This window comes from Halichoerus grypus, chromosome 2 (genome assembly GCF_964656455.1).
Source record: "Halichoerus grypus chromosome 2, mHalGry1.hap1.1, whole genome shotgun sequence".
NCBI lineage: Eukaryota > Metazoa > Chordata > Mammalia > Carnivora > Phocidae > Halichoerus > Halichoerus grypus.
Window position 1 is genome coordinate 80227421 of NC_135713.1, and position 20392 is coordinate 80247812.

The window sequence follows — 20392 nt, forward strand, 5'->3', positions numbered from 1 at the left end:
ATTACTGATTTAAAAATATAAGTAAAAAAAAAAACCCTTGATTTTTATTCAGAGCTGATTTACTAATGTAGCAGTTTTCAGTTTAGATTATAAACCCAGTAATAAAACACTCAGAATTTGTATCTCGTTAAAAGATCTATTTCTAAGGTAAAACTAAAGTGTGCTTCTTTAGCAGATTAATTCCTTGAGATCATCACTTTAGTTACATAAAAGCTAAGTGGAAGTTTTAATGTTTCTTTTCCAGCTGTACCACAATGTAACTTATTCCCACTAGGAAAGCAACTCCAATTTCAAAAGTGGTTATTATCCACACCCTTTCTTTTAATTTTACTATAAATTGCTGTTAGGAAAAAACTGCAAATTGAAGCGTAAATTCATACTACACATTAAGATTTTAGATAATCTCAAATCTATTACTTAGTTACCACTTATAATCTTAATATTTGGCAAAACTTACTATGCAGCAGTATGTTGTCACTTACAGAACAGTGGTTACATGGAGTAGAAATAAACTTTGTACATGAACTGTTAAAGTAGATCAAGGGATCAACCTGTCAAACTTGGCACATTCACTGCATTTAAAAACCAAGAGAATATTATTATTGTAAATTTTAGAAATGTTTATTTTACAAACACACAAAACTAAAATGAGTATTTTAGTCCAGCAGCCTACGGAGAACAAACAAGGAGCTACATGCTTATAGGTGCACATTTGCATGAATATCCTTGCCATGATTTTAAGACCTTAAATCCCTGGAAGAGAGGATAGAACATTTTGATTTCAAAAAATATTTAAATTAAAATGTTTTACATGTACAATATAAATAAATATCACTTTCAGATCAGGAAATAATAAAGATTAATGAAAGCAGTATATACCAATGAAACTCTTTTTACTTTTGAGTCAAATTCTACAACATGGAGAAAGAAGCCTACATTACAGGGTTGCAGAAGTTTCTTTAAGTGCTTTTGAAATTTAGCAAAACTGCAAATTCTGTCAATAAATAAATTAATATTTGTTAATAAGCTATGAAGTCCATATGAAATGACAAAGCAAGCTAAGTATGTTTAGAAAGTTGACTCATATTTTTTGGTATCATCATGACAACTCTGTGACTGAACGGCACATCACTTCCAATGTCACCAATAAGGCCTCAGTGTGCACTCCAGGACACACTTTTAAATTCTCAGGCAGTTCCTTAAGAATATTTGGGAGCGTCTGCAATGTCTTTATATTTCTGTCATAAAGATCCAATAACCAGTCAGTATGAGCACTGGTAGTTTCTTTATAATTCTTACAAGCCACAAGCAGCTCATTTAGATGAGTTAACCCTTTGAAAGCTAAGAGAAATTCTGAAGATAAATCAAAAATTGAACAAAAATTTAGCAACATCCTACTAAGTAAAAATGAGCCAAATTCAAGTTGCTGGTGGTAAAAATGTTTCTCTGCTTGGGCATGAAAGTTCTCCACTGTATCTTCTATTTTTGTAATAGCAAATAGTTCTTCCTTGATTTGAGATGATACCACATAATCCAAGGGCAATTCTCCCTTAGAGTTCCTCTGCTGTAAAAGCACTGGGCCTGTGAAAAAGAAAATGCACAACATCAAAACATTTTTCTTTTGGCAGCTTAACAGTTGTTTTCTCTATTTCCCCAAAGCATCCAGGTCTCCGATTACGATCATATTTCGTAATAATTCATGTTGACAAAATTAACTGGCCATACATACTGACTGCCTAATAAAGGTACATTAAAAAAACCCAGAATTCTAGTCAACGCCTAATTAGGTTTGCCTAAAAACACATGCCTTAGTTCAATAAAAAAATACATAATTACAAATTTAAAAAAGCATATAAAACTTTATAAACTGTCAGGTTGAAATAAGAATTTGTGTTCCCAGAAGATATTTACGAAATATGTTCTTCTTCAATCTGTGTAACAGTCTTAAAGGGAGCTTATAATTTCACCAAGGAGAAAGAAGTACTACCTCCTTCCATTGCTAACAGGTGATTGCAACAGAGTAGACTATAAAACCACGCACAGACATAGATCGCATTTTCATTTACCTTTGCTTATGTTCAATTTTTAGTATACGTAACTGATTTACAAAAAATTAAATGTTAATTGCTCTGAGTCAAAAGTCAGATTTCATCTTTCTGTCCTAGCTAAACCTATGTATCTACTTAGCAAACATTGAAGAGTTTATCCCCTAGGTAGTAAAGGATAATATGGGAGGGGTAAAACAACAATGACTCAGTATTTGGTCACATAGCACTGAGTACTTTGTACACCTCTGTCTGTCAAGTCCTGTCATTATTTATCCACTCTGCCATAAAAATGTTATAAGAGATATAAGGTTTTAGTACTAGAAGACATAATCAGAAGATCCTACATACAACATAAGAACATACTGTCAGAGAACACAGTATAGCTGCAAAAATTCCTAATGATGAATCTGATGAAACATATGTAATAGCCTAGTTTATAAAATGCGTTTAATATAAAAGATCAACCGCTGATAATATATAATTTAATTTTATGGAAAAAATAAAATTCTAAATCAAAATTAGGTCTTTTTTCATAATATAATGAAAAAATTGCACCAAGTAACTCCTCTTATTAAATAAAAACAAAAAAACAAAAACCCAAATTATAGACAAGATACCAAAAGTAAACAAAGGTTTTAGAGACATAAATAAACTTCTGAAATTACTTCTTTCAAGACTGAGTAACACACAGAGAAGAGATGATGTAGTTACTTTAATGATGGTGTTAAACCATCTGATAGGTCCAAACTCAGAATACAACTAAGGCAAAGCTTAATCTGTACAATTGCCAAAGGACCTCAGTAAATTCAACTACAAGTAGGTTTCTTCTCTTATGACAATGAACTCATACATGTACCATTCTTCAACAAGAGCCCTGGAAAAATTCACTTTGGTCAGTATAATCCCATTCTCTTTCTAAAGAGTTGGACTTATTACAGTAATGGCTCTTATACTGCTTAGATCATTTGAAGCAAGGCCAAATACTGACTTTGAATGTCACATACATGATTGAGTAGAAAAATAAAACAGAGGAGACAGAACATTATAGTTTAGTAAACATATAATACTAAAAAAGGTGGAAGAACTGAAAAATTTATTGATTATGAAATGGTGTCAGTAAAACAGACACACTAAGGCCTTTAGGGGGCAGGAGAAGACTATAAATAACCAAAATGCTTAAGCTACCAAGCTATACAACCTTTCACATATGTATATACGTGGGGGGGAGGGGGGAAGATCTAAAGAAAATATGCATTTTATTTTCATGCAGAATGAAATAGCTTTAATTACAGGAGAAAATAATTTTACATTTCCAGTTAAAATCAGCACAAATAAAAGTAACAGGAAATTTACACAAAATTTTATTTCTGCATTATAAACTAGTCATCACTTTTCCTTTGTTTCTCTTTTAAAGCACAAATCAGTTATCAGCAAAATTTAACATAAAATTTATATTATTCAGTTCACATGTAAGAAGAATGTCACTGAAGAGGAGAGTGGGGGTGCTTTCTGAAATGCAGAGATCAAAAATCAGAAAAAGCAGCAGATAAATATTAAGCTCAAGTTATCTCCATCACAAAACCCCTGCACAACAGTTACCATCATTTGAAAAAAATCTTCCCACTGTAACTTAATTGACTGCAAAATGTGAATGAAGAAAAGATATTCTAGGCTATCTTTCTTTTTGTAGTCTGTAAAGAAATGACTCATTAAAAAAAAAAAGATTAATCGAGTTAACAGTTATACACAAGAAATGAAACAGGAATGGAAAACCCAAGTAACCACAATGGAACACTTAAATTCATTTATTAATAAGCTTTCAGAAATGGCTGGTTCACAAAGACATTACACACTTTAAGTAAAAGAATTAATATTTAAAACACACTCAATTCAAAATACACTCTTATACACAAATCTAAACAGGCTTTATAATTAATAAAAATAAATAAATATTTACATGTTATGAAAAGGTATCCCTATTAAATAAAAGGTGCTTTTGTTCTCGGAGACCTTTTATTTTTTTCATTAATATGAAATAAAGGCATTTTTCCTTGTAGACCTTAAACATAACATGCTATCTACCTCTGAGGGAATTCATCAAAAAACTGGATAATTTATCAAAACCCGTTTAGCATAAATGCACTCACCCCCATGCTGTAGTAGCAGCTTGCCAATTTCTACATGTCCATTTGACAGTGCATCATGCAAAGGAGTCACCCCGTCCACTTGAGTGAGCAGATCTACCTCTGGACAACGTTGCAAAATTTCCTGGACACACACTGTGTTGCCATAGTTACAGGCTTCATGCAAAGGCGTCCAGCCAGCATTGTCTAAATTAGAAATCAAGGCAAGTTTTAAAACAGCAAAAGTAGGTCTTTTGGTAGTAAAGTATTGATAATCTGCTTCCTTTATCAGTGTGACTTTTAGGTGCTTCATTCATATAGAAATATCATGTTTTGATAAAAATGCCTAAGGTGTAGTCATATTTCTAACTGTAAGAAAAATAAATTAAAACAATTTAAAAATAATGATTTTGAGATCTATCAAAATATGGAGAAAAAAATGTTGCTGTGCTATTAGTTATAAATTAATATATGATGAATTTCTTGGTTTTGCGACTGGTAATATTTTGAAGATATGTTAGGTAAATATACTTAAATGATTTTTCTTAATGTTGACATAACACTATTTAATACCACAAACATTAAGACACTGGATCAGACTACAAAAATATAGAACTTACCTTTAACATTGATGTCTATTCCTGGCAAAGAGAGAAGAAGAATCAATTTCTCCACTTGGTTATTTATGCAAGCTCTATGGAGGGCTGTTTCTCCTGCCATAAAAAATTAATAGATTATTCCAGAGAAGACAAGATATCAACTAAAGAAAATAATCAAAGGGCATGAACTAGAAGATCTGGCCCCATGCCAGAAAATTATTTATTGAGTTTTCCTTTTGACTGGTTTAAACATCTCTCACATTAAAAAAAAAAAAAAAAAAGAGGGGGGAGGGATACCCACCAATCCATAGAGCTTCTGTTCTATCAGCAATTCAGCAATGAAATTCTACTGCAAAAGGTTTAATACAGGCATTGTCTCCCCCTAGTTCAAGGTTTAAAGCTTCAATCCCGCTATAAAAGCCCCAAATGATCAGAGAACACCAAAAATACTGGGTTTTGCAGCAATAAAAGTTTAGAGTGCAATTGCCCTCTCTTAAATTTATTCATGAACCTACGTTAAATGTATGGCTCTTTTTTATACAGCATTTATAGCTTAATTCAAATGAATGTTTCTGGCTAAGCACGAGTGCCTCTACACACTCAAGTATAATTCAGAACTTCAAATCCATTAACAGATGGTTTGCTGCTTCTCAATAGGCTGTCTGGCTTGGCTACAGCAGCACAGAGAAGGAGAAATGGGGGAATCTTAATATAAACACACACACACACACACACACACACACACACACACACGGAAAAAAAAAAACAAAAAACTCTAGTACCATTTAAAGCTGAATAAGAGTGACAAATGAAATGGTAAAGTTTTTTCTAGGAGGGATGCAATTAGTGCTTGCTGGCTATATCCATCTCTGTTGTAACCAAGATTAATAAGATGTAAGTGATAATTTGATGTAAAGGGAATTAAAAAAACTTTTAATAAGCAGTTGCTTAGAAAACAAATGAAATACTGAATCAAACCCTTTCTTGCTATAAAATACTAAGTAGCACATTTTTACAGTGTTCAATTTTATAGATTATCTCTGTAACTTCTACCAAAACATTTCTTTTACATGCAAGGAAAAGCTTTTGAAGTTTTTTCTCCACTATTTCTCAGTTCTCTTCCTCCCTCCCAGTTCCCTCTGCTATTCAGACTAAAGTCATTCATATTCATTTTACTTTCTGACACAATAAACAAAGAAAAAGGACATTGTTTGTATAGTTAATACCAGAGTTCTACTTTAATACATTTTCCACATTTTGAGCTAAATGGGCAGCTATTTTGAATTCATCAAATGCAATTATGAACTTTTATCATGTTGAGAGATTATAAGAGCTTCACTCTTACTGTTTACATTGGTGTCCTAATGATAATTTTTGTATTAAAAGCACAATACAGCTCATTAGCAAGAGACTCAGCAATTTCCTTTCGTCAGGTATAGACTTGTGGAAGGTAACATATTTGTGAGTTAAGAGGTCACTAAGTAAAAGAGGTGCCGAAGTGAATTATTACTGCACTATTCTTGTTACTCCATCCTTTAGGTACTTAGGTTCCAGTATAGTTAGAACCAAAAGCCAAACACATTTCATAGTCTGGGCTCAATGCCTGGGAGAAAAGAGTCCATATGCTTAACACAGCTATGTAACATAGCCTACTCCTCATTCTTTGTTCACAAAATGTCTAGGACTGAAAGAGATGAAGACTGAATTATACTTTCAAATCAAAAGACTCTAATCCCAAGCTGCACAGGTTGAGGTGGAATAGAAAAGTAAGGCGGGCAAGTCTGGAATGAGCTCAATATGAGCTAATATCAGAAGAGGAGGGGGAGAAAGAATGGGGAGGAAATATTCTATTATACTGAATATTAAACAATCACTTTCTCTGCATACATGACAGTTCAAAAAAAAAAAAAATGCTATCTAAGAAGGTATTTTCTGGACCTAGTCAAGTTCAAGGATTCATCGGGGCCAGTGTGTAAAACTTGCAAATACCGACTACAATCAAGAAGTTCCTAGCATAAATTAACTTAGCTACTTGGAATACCTTTTAGATTAGTCTTGTGAAAATTCATCTTTGTAACTAAAGAGGGGCAATTCTCCTTGGAACATGATAATTCTCCTTCTGACTTCTTTTTCAATCTTTTTAACGATGAGGAACATTTAGCAAGGTTCAGCTCTCTGAAAATAAAGTAAGAAAAAAATGAAAGCTTGTTTTTCACGAAGGCATGGCAGTGTACATTACATAGTGAGTACTTTTTAAAATCTAGCCTCCTGTTCATTTAAACCCCCTATTCATTCAAATCTTTACTGCTTGTTTTTTATATTTATTCCAAATGCGCAGAAACAAATTTTTATGCATTTTTATTAACCTTGTACCCCCAACTGCCCACTGAAAAGTTTATGAATATGGAATGTCACGTAGAGGAAGAGCCCAAGTAAACTACATTTGGCAAAGAGAAAAAAGCAAAATGCTAAGATCCAAATGCAGGCTCCTGCTCCCCATTCTTATTTTCATATTCTGATCCGATTCTTCCTAAAAACATTTTAAGGTTTTCTGAATTTTTTACAGCATACTTTTAGAAAAGGTTTCGCATGTGGGGTAAGCTACTGTAACAATTCAGAGTATCTTACATGCCTATGGATTCTGAAATCCAATCTTTATTATATACAAATAGTAATTTTAAACAGGCAAAACGAGTATGAAAGAATTTGAAAAACAATTGTATTTTTTGGAAAGCACTTGATCTTAACAGAGAAAACATGTACCTTGAATTAAAGCAATAATGTTGATCATATGTATTGTTTTATACATCTCAAACTCAGTTTTCTGCTATGCAGTATAATTCAGACAACATTAGAGGTAAGTATAAAGTTTAAGGAATGTGTCCAAAAAGGGGCTATCTTAAAAAAAAAAAAAAAAAAGGTGATCCATAAGCATCACTTACGGTAACTCTGGCAGCCCTTCAACTTGTTTCTGTTTCGCACCATTCAGCATTAATAAGGCTCTCTGAGATTCAAGGCAAGGCCGCTGTCCTATTTTCTTTGCTATCTGCATCTTTCCAGTCCCGTGCACACCAGTCTTCCCCAAAGCTGGCAAATAGGAATATACCTGTTGCAAAATAGTATTATATTGCTTTCTCAACTACAAAGACCTGGAAGGCAGTCAAAAGAAATTACCTGATTCATTTCACCACTACATTTAGTTATATTTTCTTGGTTTTATCACTATGGTTGCTATCCTTTCTCATTTGAACATGCTAAAATAATAAGAAAGCGTCTAGTTCCAGGTCATTAACATAACACACAAAAAGAAAAATGTCTTCTTGAAAATAATTATTTTTTCAAATTCACTTTTGATACTCTTTTAGCAAAGTTCTCATTTGGATTAGTCTAATGCCCAACTTGTTATGGTTCATTTGCATATTTTAAATATCTGTGGTTTATGTACAACCAGTATTTTGTCATTTCCATTTTGGAAATGCCTTCCTTTGACAGAAAAAAAGTCTGGAATAAGTGGAGTAAGAAGAACAAAAGTCGTTAAGGACAAGGATTGCTGCAAAACAATATTTGCCCAATCCAACCAATAAACAAGCATATTTCTCATTTGTTGAGGAAACTGCTGAAGACAGTAGATATTAATTAAAGATAACCAAGATAAAACCGGAAAACCTTGAATCAAATGCAGCTTACACATGTGTATATATAAGATAAAAAATAATAACCTTTGGCATCATCTACAAATTTTGCCTTTTAAATACCATTAAATACTACATAAAAATTTTTTGGATCTAGATCTTTTCAAAATAATTATGTGCTATGGCAAATGATTAGGAAACAAAAGTTTCTGTATTATTTTTCTGTTATCAATCCTTAATTACTCTCAAATAAGTAATTAAAATTTCTATCACTAATTACACTTCATTCTTGAGGTTGAAAAATACCCACTCTTACATAGATTTGAAAGATTACATAGATTTATATAAATTTGAAAGATTTAAGGTTAACAAGCTCTGTCCAATTATTAGAAATAACAAACACCTTAAAGTTGAATTTATGAATTCACTTCTTGGCGATTAGAAGAATAGAGTGGTCTTACCATTTTCTGAAGAGAGAGTGGCTCAGAAGAAACACTGATGGAACTCTGTAAACACAACTTTTTAAAGACTGCCTCTGCAACAAACATTTGAAGCCAGGAAGAGGAAAAGGAACAAATGAAAATCTCTAATTCCTGTGAAGAAAAGTCTGTACAAAACAAAAGAAGCAAATATAGTTACTGCTATACCCTATAAAAGTTCTGTCTATAGAATATTTTCTGCATAGGTTTTATTCATTCAAATGATGATTCCTATACCAGTAAGATTCATCCACATAATTTTAAACCCCCCAAAACGGTTAATATTCTTATTCCTTGCCTTTCAAGAAAAAAAAATTTTACGGCACATATTCTCACATTCGAAACAATCATTTCATTATTTTAAATAAAAATCTTGAAATTAGATAATACATACATGAATAGAGAGATAATATATGAATAGATAGGTATGGGATTTTTATCACTATATTTTCTGATTCATGTTAAAGATCTTTTCCCATAATAGGGTTGTGCCTTTAGTGAACCAGTACTTGCTTTTTTTTTAATGGACACATATGTTATTTAATTTGAGTTGAGAGGAAGAAAGAAATTAGACCCCTTCCCCTGACAACATCCATGAAACCTATTACTGTAGAGGAGGAATAAATGTAAAGAAAAGGAAAATTTAAGACAAGAGAATGTATAAGCACTTCCTTAGAAGTTTGTACCCACTCTACTACAGGAAGTGGGGGGAGGGAACTGTAATTTTAAATAACAAAACTGAAAAAACACCAAGAGCCTCAAATCTCTTCTTCCAAAAACCTCAAGTTCTCCAGTAACATGGAGATGCATAAATATACAAAAGAACTGAAAGTAATGAAAAACTGGAATGACTATTTGCCACCTAAAATAATCTATTCAACATTATGAATTCTCCACTGATACTCTCTGCATAAGTAACAGAATGGATGATAAAATGGAATATAAAGAATAAATAAGACCAATCAACAAGACACTATGGGAGCTAAAACTAAAACAGACAGGAGAAAAAAGTTGTGATATTATACAACACAGCAGATTCACTACTGTAGGGGAGAAAAATTTTTTCCTCTATCCTTCTAGATTCTTTTGGCTGGTCTAGTAAATTGACACAAGACAGATTAACAGGAGAAAAATAAATTTAATTCCTTTCATACGGGAGCCTCATAGACATGAAACGTTCAAAGACAGGTAACTGAGGTTTATACGCCATCCTGAGTTAAAGAGAATGGGGATGGAGGTCTGGGGCTTCAAAGGAAAGGAGGACAATTTTCAGGAAGATGGGAAAAGCAAATGTTTGGTAAACGAGTATTTGACATGCTATGCAGAGACAATGGAACACAGACAGGAATCTGAACAAACAGGCTCTGCCAACTTGGACCTAGCTTACCACATCTATCTTAGACACTTTGTAGTTATGGTGGTAGCTCTGGTGGTAGCTCTCTTCCTGGACAAGTCCCTCTATCTACATTCTTTTAGGCAGTTAAGGGAGTAATGAAAAGTTCTTCCTGAGTCTTTTGATTCTTGATTGTCTTCAGCTCAAAATAACCCACATGCTAAAGTGGCACATTCTGGGGCAGCATATTCTGCTCCCCTTCATTTCTGTCTTTGAAACTTCCCAAAAAGTTTCACATTCTAGAAGTTGAGTTGGTAGATTGCTCCACCTCACTGAACCAGTATCTTAGCCCTGAGAACTGGTCAGTTCAATTAGAAGAGTTGTGTCTCATTTCAGGAGGTAGTGATACTGGTGGGCTCCCAAAATTAGGTGTACATTGTACAAAATATCAGGAATTTACTAAGATTATTTCTATGGAAGCAAAACAATAGCAAATGCTAATAGTTGGGGCAAACTATAATCTAAATCTCTAAGTTCCGAAGGCAGCCAGTCAAGATTTCTAGATGTCTGGCTCAAAACATCTTCAGATGTAATGAGGGCAGGCAGTGGCAATCTGAAAGATTTTTATGGTTTGCAGTTTCAATGTCTCTGGTAAGTTTTCTGAGTGGCCACACAGCAATAGGCATAAAGACAGTCCATGCATGAGCTGCTGTGGTAATTTCTCTAAAGTTTATATCAAGTTGTCCAGCTTTTGCTTGCACAGCTTCAGGAAGAGGGCAGTTTCAGTTCTCAGAGTTTCCAAGTCAGAAAGGTGGGAGAAAATTTAGAAGTGTCAGTTTGGACAGTTATAGCCAAATACTGGAGGAAGGAACTAGAAGAATTCAGGATCTAGTCCAGTTTACAGGCAGAAAACAAGACCTCAAAGACTATTAACAGCAACAGAATTTGATATCTATAAAAGTGATTACTGAAACAATTTTTCTCTCTACAGTCCCCTCCATTTAATCAAATATAAACACAATAAGACTAAGTCATTTAAAAATTAAGTCTAGTTTCAGTAAACTTGGCCTGATTATTTACATAAGTGCAGCAAGAATAGTTCCTGATCATACAGGCTCTTCTAAATCTGCTTTGTTGGAACTTTTCATAAGGAATTTCAGATTGAACTTTCAGTTTTTATTTATTTTTTAAAAGTTTTGTGTATTTTTCTTTTGTAATCTCTACACCCAATGTGGGGCTTGAACTCATGACCCTAAGATCAAGAGTCGCATGATCTTTCAACTGAGCCAAACAGGCACCCCTCAGATTGAATTTTTAGAAGATCTTGAGACTAGGAAGCCAGGCCAAGGTCTTGCCATCAGACTTTGTCTGTTATACCTATAGATGTGTATAAATTCCTCTTTTCTTGAGGTCTCCAAAATATCCAGGTTTCTGAGCCTGCCAGGATGCGACCTTGTTTACCTGGTAAGGCTGTTGGGAACCCTGAAAGCAAGGTACCAGGCTGTTTTTCCAAGGGGATTTAATGACTCCATGAAGTCAGCTTTAGTTCCTTAAAGCTGTCTGGTCATATCTGATTCTATGCACATTCTCAAATATGACATTCCAGCCAAAGTTTTGGCAACACAACCAATGTTTCCAATTGTGTCCTGTTGCAAGGAGAACAGATTCTTATTGAACTTATGCAAATAGCTACACTACCATGAAAATAAGAATACTAAGAAGCTTCTGACTTCCAGAGAGATAAGGTAGGGAGAAAAAGTACGCATTTCATCTTTGTTTACAAAGAATAGTATATTTTACCAATTTGTTGTAAAGTTTCCTTAAAAGTGGAAAAACATAACATTGACCCAGCAATGCTGCAAACAAAAAGTCATAAAAATAATCATCATCCTCATTAGTTCATTCAGTCCCAAAAATTAATTCTTGTTGATTTTAATCTTAAGTTTGCAGTTTTATGAAGCTATGTTTCTCCATCTGAGTTCTGCAAATTCTTACCCAGTTAAATGTTATGATCTTAAAATGATCAGAAACACATATTCTAGAGTATTTGTCACAGTCCTTTCCATGAATCTCTCTGACGATGAAATGTATTCGCAAAGGCAACAGAGAAGAACAATAATTCTCTGTAAATAACAGACTTAAAAATGGCTGTGGTTAAGGGTCTGTAAGAGTTCATTACAATGCAATTAAGAAAATTTGGTTATTTCTGTGGCATACATCTTAAGATTAAAGCTAGAATTACAAGTGATAACATACACCAGGACATATCAGATATTTCAGAATTTCCTATTATTTTTGGAACACTTACATACACCTACACAAATACAACATAAAGAAGGCTTAAGTATTGCTTCTTATTTGACAATGTTTCCCATGTGATTTAAACCTAATTAGTTTAGAATTGCTCATTTGACAAGGAGAGAGAACATATCTTTTATAATATTCCAGACACCCTCTGCAAAATCCCAAATTTATTTCAAAGTCAAAAAAAGACTTCATTTAGAATTTGATTTTGGGGGGCGCCTGGGTGGCTCAGTCATTGAGCGTCTGCCTCCGGCTCAGGTCATGATCCCAGGGTGCTGGGATTGAGCCCCACATCGGGCTCTCTGCTCCGTGGGAAGCCTGCTTCTCCCTCTCCCACTCCCCCTGCTTGTGTTCTCTCTCTCGCTATCTCTGTCAAATAAATAAATCTTTAAAAAAAAAAAATTGATTTTGGGAAGTTTGTCAAGAATATCAAAAGATTTTACAACACTTGGTCAAACAGAATCATAAGCCACTGTGAAATAATTTCACGAAAGTGACAATTAAAACCTTTGCACTCAAATATAGAAATTTAGCTGGGAAAAAAACAAAAAAACAAAACCTTAGCTCTTTTAAGAGGAGACTGTTTTCTTAAGTGATCAAAGAATTCACAAAGACAAAATAAGTAATTAGTTTGATAATACAGAAAATATTTTCTAGGCAGATTTAAAAGGTGAAGAAAAACCTTTCACATTATCAAAAGCAAATGGATCTTTCAAGAAAACTTTGTCCTTTTAGCAGATGAAAGAATACTTCCAGTTTTACTTAAACATAAGTACATTACTGATATCAAAGGTTATTTTTAAAAAACAATTATAATGAATTCATTTAATTTTAGCCAACTTGACCACACACGGTAAAATTCTGTCTCTCCTTCACATTATGAAACAATCAAGATAAAACTGTTTTCCCCTTACCAAAAACACATCTCCATACCTCATACCTTCTCTTAGTCAAAAACTCAACTTATTTTCCTTGCATGCAGTTATTTCCCCTATTATTCCAGTAGTCTTAATTACATACATTAATTAAAATTCTTAAAAACCCTCAGAAAATTTAATTTCTAGTGAAAATGAGGAAGTAGACAATTGTGCTATTATCAACAAATTTTGAATACATTTTAAAATCTCTAGAAGTCTATTATTCCTCATAGTAAACTTGCCAAAGAGACAAAAGACAAGTTTACTAACACACCAAATATCTTTAGTTCCTCTGTAAAAGGAAACCAGAAGAGGATAAACCTTTATATAGTAATTTATGTTTCACTATTTCATCAATTTAGAAATGATCTAGGTATTCAATGAATTTCTGTCATTTAACTTGACTTAGCAAAACTCTAAGGGTTTAAGAAGTTACCAAAGAGATTTGGAAAGCTATTTAAGTACACATACCATAAAACATAATTATCGTAGAAAAAAATTAACCTAAAAACTCTTACCCCACTTACATCTAACTAAATCACTTGCTCCCAACAATTATATTCAGATTACCCATGAAAACGTCGTAAGACATTAGACAAAGCCAGCCATCATCCCAACCTATTTTTCTTGCTCACAAATTTTTTTGAGATAACATGAACTAATTTCACTAATAAACCTGGGTAGAGTAAAAGTTATATGTCTATATTATATTCAATGTTGGTAATTTTAAAGACATGTTTATTTTAATTAAACCAATGAACTTAAACTAGCTTTAATACTCAATACTTTCCCAGATTATGTGGACCTAAAAGGCGTTTGCATTAGCCTGATGTATTTCTGAGAATTTTAAGATTATTTAATCCATTTATATGGACTGTTTGTTTTTAAGCCAATTAAGTAGAGTTCTTTTTATAATTTTGGCAGTACTATCCAGAGATAGAATATTATACATCTACCCTACACACACACACACACACCCACACACACACACACACACCTGCAAACAGCCCTCACAGCTTTTGTTTTAAAATTTTAGTCATGAGATGGGTATGATAATGCAAAATTTATGAAAGAGCAGTTGGATCCAAATTTTGTTTTGACAGTTGGAATAAGTTAAATTCACCTGCTCAGATGGCTAAAGCTCTTCAGTATTTATGGAGATGACATTTAAGATTTTTTTATTAGCTTTATTTCTAAATAGTTCCTTTGTTTACTTCTTCAGATAAAAAAACTTCTCCCTAAAGTTTGCACTTCAAAGAATGGATCTTAGGTCTTAGAGTATGTGGCTGTAGAAAATTTATATCACAAATGCACCTAGTATCCAAGTTTTCTCCAAAATGGAGCTTTTGGGGCATATTTGCCTATGATTTATCAGAAATGTAGGGTGATTGCTATTTAAATTTTTCTTTCCTTTTCTTAAGTGTAGGACAATTCTATTTTCAATATCCCAATCTTTTACAATCTACCAGCATTTTAAGATTTATAGGGAAGATTTGGGGGATGGTAATTGTTTCTAGGGCTTCATTCCCGGTTTTGCAAAGATCTCTAAGATAAGGACTTATATCATGGAAAAAATTTCCAACTAAGATAGAAACCTAAAGATTTCTATATCTAAAACTTCAGGGTTTAGTGCAATATACCTTTGTAACGTTTCTGTAATGTTTTAAAACACAAAGGCCTTCTTTCTGATTGCAGAATTCAATCTTGGCCCAATTCATCTTAGGGGAAAAAGCCTCTACTGTTGCTTCTGAGACCCTGAACATCAGCCTTTAGGCCGTCAGCTGATCATTTGTATGTGGGTCTAAGAGATACTCTGGTCATCTGTTTCCTCAGAGAGGCGGATTTTTCCTCAGGGATCCATCTGGCTTGTCAGTTAACTGCAGCACAACTATGGGTGGGGAGAATACTCTTTTGCAGCTAATCAAGGTCCCCCCTAGTGGGGTTGTGAATGGCCACTAATCTTTCTGTTCTCTAAATTTGTTAAGTCTTCTGAAAGTAGAGGTAAGAGGGCTTTATCATGTAAAAGATTTGCTGGTGTTCATGGGTCATGAATTTTTTGCAGTGGGGGTCCAGTACACACACATCCTCAAGGGACACTGTATAGGAAGGCTGGAACCTAGCAGGGGCTGATTACAGAACCCTGTCAAGTAGGAGGAATTTTAAGAAATAGCAGACGGAGGCCTACTGCCCATTACAGGTGCTTCTGTTTAAATTTACTTCCTAGCCTTCAGCATTTACACTAGTAACCAATACACTCTGGGCTTGCAGATGAGGCTAGAAAGCTCTAAGTAAATCTTTCAGCAAAAGGAAATACAAGTAGCTAGCCGGGTGTTTGAGGAATTTTGGGGAGAAGACAGGGAAATTTGGGAAGTTAAGGGAATTTGCTGAGGAGATGGGGCTGGAATTTAAGATAGGGAATTTATATGGGATGTGGACTTTAATTTTTGTTCTAATTTCTCTTCTTTAATCTTGTTAAGGGTGTCCTTAAGGCTAGCTATTATATTCCTGTGGGTCCCTCTTTTTAAATCTGGTCTTTCCAGAGGCACTAATAAGCCAACTGTTTAAGATAGAGCTCTCTAAAATTTTTCCTTTTATATATAACCAATTATATATTTTTATACTATAAAGGTTCTATTGTCTGGCCATTGACATGAGGGATCTTATACTAATCGTAATAGCAACTCAAACCAGTAAGCCTTTTTATGGAAAGACCCAGAGGCACCTTTCCATGTTAGAATCAATCTTTACCACAGACCCAAGAGACAGGGTACAGAAGATGCAGCCCCTATGATCCAAGAAGATCATTCAAAGAGTCTACAGAAGTTGTTACAGTAAAAATGGTATTGTGAAAATAGTGTCTCTGGTCACAGACATGTTAATCTGTGACAGTGTGCAGACACTACTGGAATGGGACTTTTCTAGCAGTAACAACATAGGTTGAGATGACTAAGGCCTCTTATGGACTGGGACCTCTCACGATAAACTCCCCTCACAGCTTGCACAGTCAGACAAAGGGAGTGCTGCTTATGACTTCATGTCTCGGAACCCCAGTCTACTCAACTGGCCACCAATCGGCATGCTGGTATGTGCACCTTCCAGCTGACAGAAACGATGGAAAAATATTCTCAGTGGTCATAAAGCCAAGCTCTCAAGACACAGAACAAGACAAACGTAAAACCTCATCTAGTTTCTCTTATATGTACACTAACTGAGCCTCAGGTCTCTCAGAGCCAGAGTAATACTTAATAGGGATGTTCGTTTTGGGGGATTGTGAATTTCTTTTCTTTTCTTTTTTTTTTTTTTTACAAAGTATCTCGTGGCACAGAAATCGTCTTGAGGTTGGTGGGTGACCTAGTGTCTATCTAACCTGCTCTAGGACCAACTTATCCTAATATGGGAGTCACTGAGTTAGGTGGTGGGCACTCTAATAGCCTTTAAATGCTCGACCCGTGCACCCCAATTTTGCAGGTTTGGCTTCCAAAAGCCTTTACCTTATGTGCATGTTGACCCACAACAAAGTCTGTCTAAACATACACCTACTTGATGAGAACCATGAACTCACCAGTCTGTGAGGCCACTGGCTCAAAAAAGTAGGTTTATGGGGCTTATGCTTGTGTTATACCCTATGGTTTTCCTCATTGTGACAAACAACATAAGAGAGACAAAGAAAAACAGTGACTGTCTCTGGGAGGAAAATGATCAATAAAAACCAAGACTACTCATAACAAACCTTTAACAGAGTCACTATATGCAAGGAACTAGTTTCACAAATATTTCCTCCTGCTAATCCAAATTTAGAAAAGCAAAAAGAGGACTCTCACCATTCTTGCTTCCACCGGGCCATGTAGGAAGAGATCTGGGACACTGACATGGTAAGAAGTCTTACCTTCTGCTGGCTTTCTGTCAGTGGTCCCAGGATCTCTCAGTGGGAGCAGCCCCAGAGCGAGCAGTAAAATTACTCTCTATGTGGTCAACTGTAGGGGAGGAAAAATTTTCCCTCAACCGTTCTGGATTCTTTTGGCTGCTCTATTAATTAAATTGACATAAGAAAGATTAACAGGAAAATAACAAATTTAATTCCTTTCATACAGGAGCCTCACACAGACAGAAGGGGTTCAAAGACACAATATACACAAGTATAAAACTTGACCTCTATAGTCAGGGGCTGAGTTTCTTTAGGCTGAAAAGACACCAGACAACCAATTTAAGTCCTTTCCTGTTCAAATGCCTTACCAAAAGGCTAAGGGATGGTATCCTTGCAGTCCTTGATTGTTTGATTTGTTCAATTGGGGGGAGGGGGGTTAAGAGAGGGGGAGGTGAAAAAGAATGGACTAAGTGGGTGGAGAATTTTACCCCAGGGAACATTTGGCAATGTTTGATTGTCACAACTAGGGTGGGAGGTGTTATTGGCATCCAGTGGTCAAAAGCCTTGGATGCTACTAAATGCCCTACAATTCACAGTTCACAGGAAAGTCCCCAACAATAAAGAATTATCCAGCCCAAAATATAAAAAGTGCCCAGGCTAAGCTAGAAACTCTGCCTTGCCTAAATAGACCTGAAGTTCTTGCCTTAAGGCACACTGCCATTTGGGCAAATGGCTCCAGTCAGATGTTAAGTAGATCCACCTAGCCCCACACAAAGAGGAGATTGCAAATTTAAATAATCCTTTCCCAAACTGCAATTTATAAGAACTGGACAATAGAAAGGAGTTATTTATAACCTTTTGTTACAATTGACTACTCACAGCCTACTAGAAGTATTATAGAAACTGTGCAAGCAGGAAACTGAAGAATGATCATCAGAAGACTTTAATCAACTTGACATGTTACATTTTATAAACTTAAGGTGTACAGCCTATCACTTTGATACATTTATATATTATAATGTGACTGCCACTGAAGTAACATTTATTATATAACATCATTATAGTATAATATTATCTGTATTTATTATACTGTGTATTAGATCTCTATGGCTTATTTACTACTTGTTTCAAGTTTGTACCCTTAAACACAATCTTATCCCCCCACTTCCCATCCTATACTAACCATCATTTTGATGTGGAGAACAAAGGCAAAATAAATGTATAAGAAAAATAAATTAAATTTCCTTTGTAGCCCATTGACTAGTAGTTGAGACAGGCAGAGTGACCTTCCTCTACCACTCAACTGCCTCAATGTTAATACTTTGCCGGAGGCAAAAGGCAACCTTAGCTAGACATTAGCCCAACTTCCAGGATCCTGTGAGTCTTCTTTAACATACAAAAATCCCTTTGGAAACTTCCTTTATCTCTGCCCACCCCCCCCAGATATATATTAGCAATCATCCTCCAAACATATGGCCCACTGACAAACATCTGAAGGGTCTTGTCACTGAAGTTTTACTAGACTGTAGTAAATGGCCTTTTCCTATAAACAGCTAGCCCCTCAAGGTCCTAAAAAACTTGCTTCCAAATTCCTTAGAGACTTACACTCCATCCTTAACCCCCTCCCAACTTAAAAGTATGTAATCAGTCACTCCTCATAACCCCAGTGCAGCTCTTTCTGCCCACGGGTACTGTCCCTGTGCTTTAAAAAAAACATCTTTTTGCACCAAAGACGTCTCAAGAATTCTTTCTTGACCATTCACTCCAGGACCCCAACATCATACCACATCAATTTTACTTTTTTTTTTTTTTTTACAGGTTTGATTTTATAGATTCCACATGTAAGTAATATCATACAGTACTTGTCTTTCAATGTGTGACTTATCTCACTTAGCATAATACACTCATGGTCCATCCATGTTGTTTCAAATAGCAGAATATCCTCCTTTGTCATGGCTGAATAATATTCCAATGTGTATGTACACCACATCTTTTTTATCCATTCATCCAATGATAGGCATTTGGGTTTTTTCGTATCTTGGCTAGTGTGAATAATGCTGTGACAATGGGTGTGCATAACCCTCATCAAAATGCTGTTTTTACTTCCTTTGGGTATGAACCCAAAGATGGTACTGCTGAATTGTATGGTAGATCAATTTTAATTTTTTGAGGAACCTCCACATTATTGTTCATAATATTTGGACTATTCTATATTCCCACTAACAGTGCATAAAGGTCTCCCCCTCAGCCCCCCCGCTTTTTTAAAAACACAACCTTGTCAGCTCTTGTCTCGTCTTCTTGATGATATCCATTCTAACTGGTGAGGTTATCTCACTGTTGTTTTGATTTGCATCTCCCTGATGATTAGTGATCCTGAGCATCTTTTCACGTGCCTGTTGGCCATTTTGATGTCCTCTTTGGAAAAATGTCTCTTTAGTTCTTCTGCCCAAATTTTAATAGACTGTTTATCTGCTATTAAGTTTTGTTAGTTCTTTATATCTTTTGAATATTAACCCCTCATCTGATACATGGTTTACAAAAATTTTCTTCTATTCTGAAAGAATTCTTTTGAATATAAAATCTCTAGTTACACATTAAAAAAAAAAAAAAAGCCTATCATCACAGCATTTACTACAATCTCTTAACACATCACCTCTAAGCAGAGGCAAAAACAAAGCAGAAATAACTTGCACTGTACAGTTCAAAAGAAATAACCAAATGAAGTTATTCATCCAGAAAGACCATTTGATAGCTTTAAAAAAAATAGAAAACACTAACTATAGTAGATCCACATATTATCAGGTAACACATTTAAAGGGAATAATAAATAACAGATGAACAATAGAACACAAGAAACTAAGCCACGGGACTGTAAGACCTTTAAGGGCAGGATCATTTTTGTATCCCTCACAGGTTATAGGTCACTGACTTGCAGAGAAGAAACATTTAGTATTTGAAAGATAAATGAACAAATGAGTAATTGGCAGAGAGCAATAACCCTAGAAAGCTAAGCCCAGATCATCTTTTAAAAAAAATTTAGCACATCATGCCACTCCCTTATTAAAATGGCTTCTAACTCCTCAACTCTTCCT

The 20392-nt window shown here is 34.8% G+C and overlaps 1 protein-coding gene across 1 annotated transcript in view; it reads right to left on the bottom strand.

The window, feature by feature from the left end:
* Positions 1-126: 126 nt before the first annotated feature.
* SLF1 (SMC5/6 complex localization factor 1) overlaps positions 127-20392 on the bottom strand; it is a 74531-nt gene continuing 54265 nt past the window's right edge. The window contains exons 16-21 of the mRNA XM_078067066.1: positions 8864-9009; positions 7713-7876; positions 6812-6945; positions 4792-4884; positions 4196-4378; positions 127-1581 (exon numbers count right to left, since the gene is read on the bottom strand). Coding sequence (XP_077923192.1) covers positions 1100-1581; positions 4196-4378; positions 4792-4884; positions 6812-6945; positions 7713-7876; positions 8864-9009 — 1202 coding nt within the window. The 3' untranslated portion in view covers positions 127-1099. The remainder of the gene's footprint in view (positions 1582-4195; positions 4379-4791; positions 4885-6811; positions 6946-7712; positions 7877-8863; positions 9010-20392) is intronic.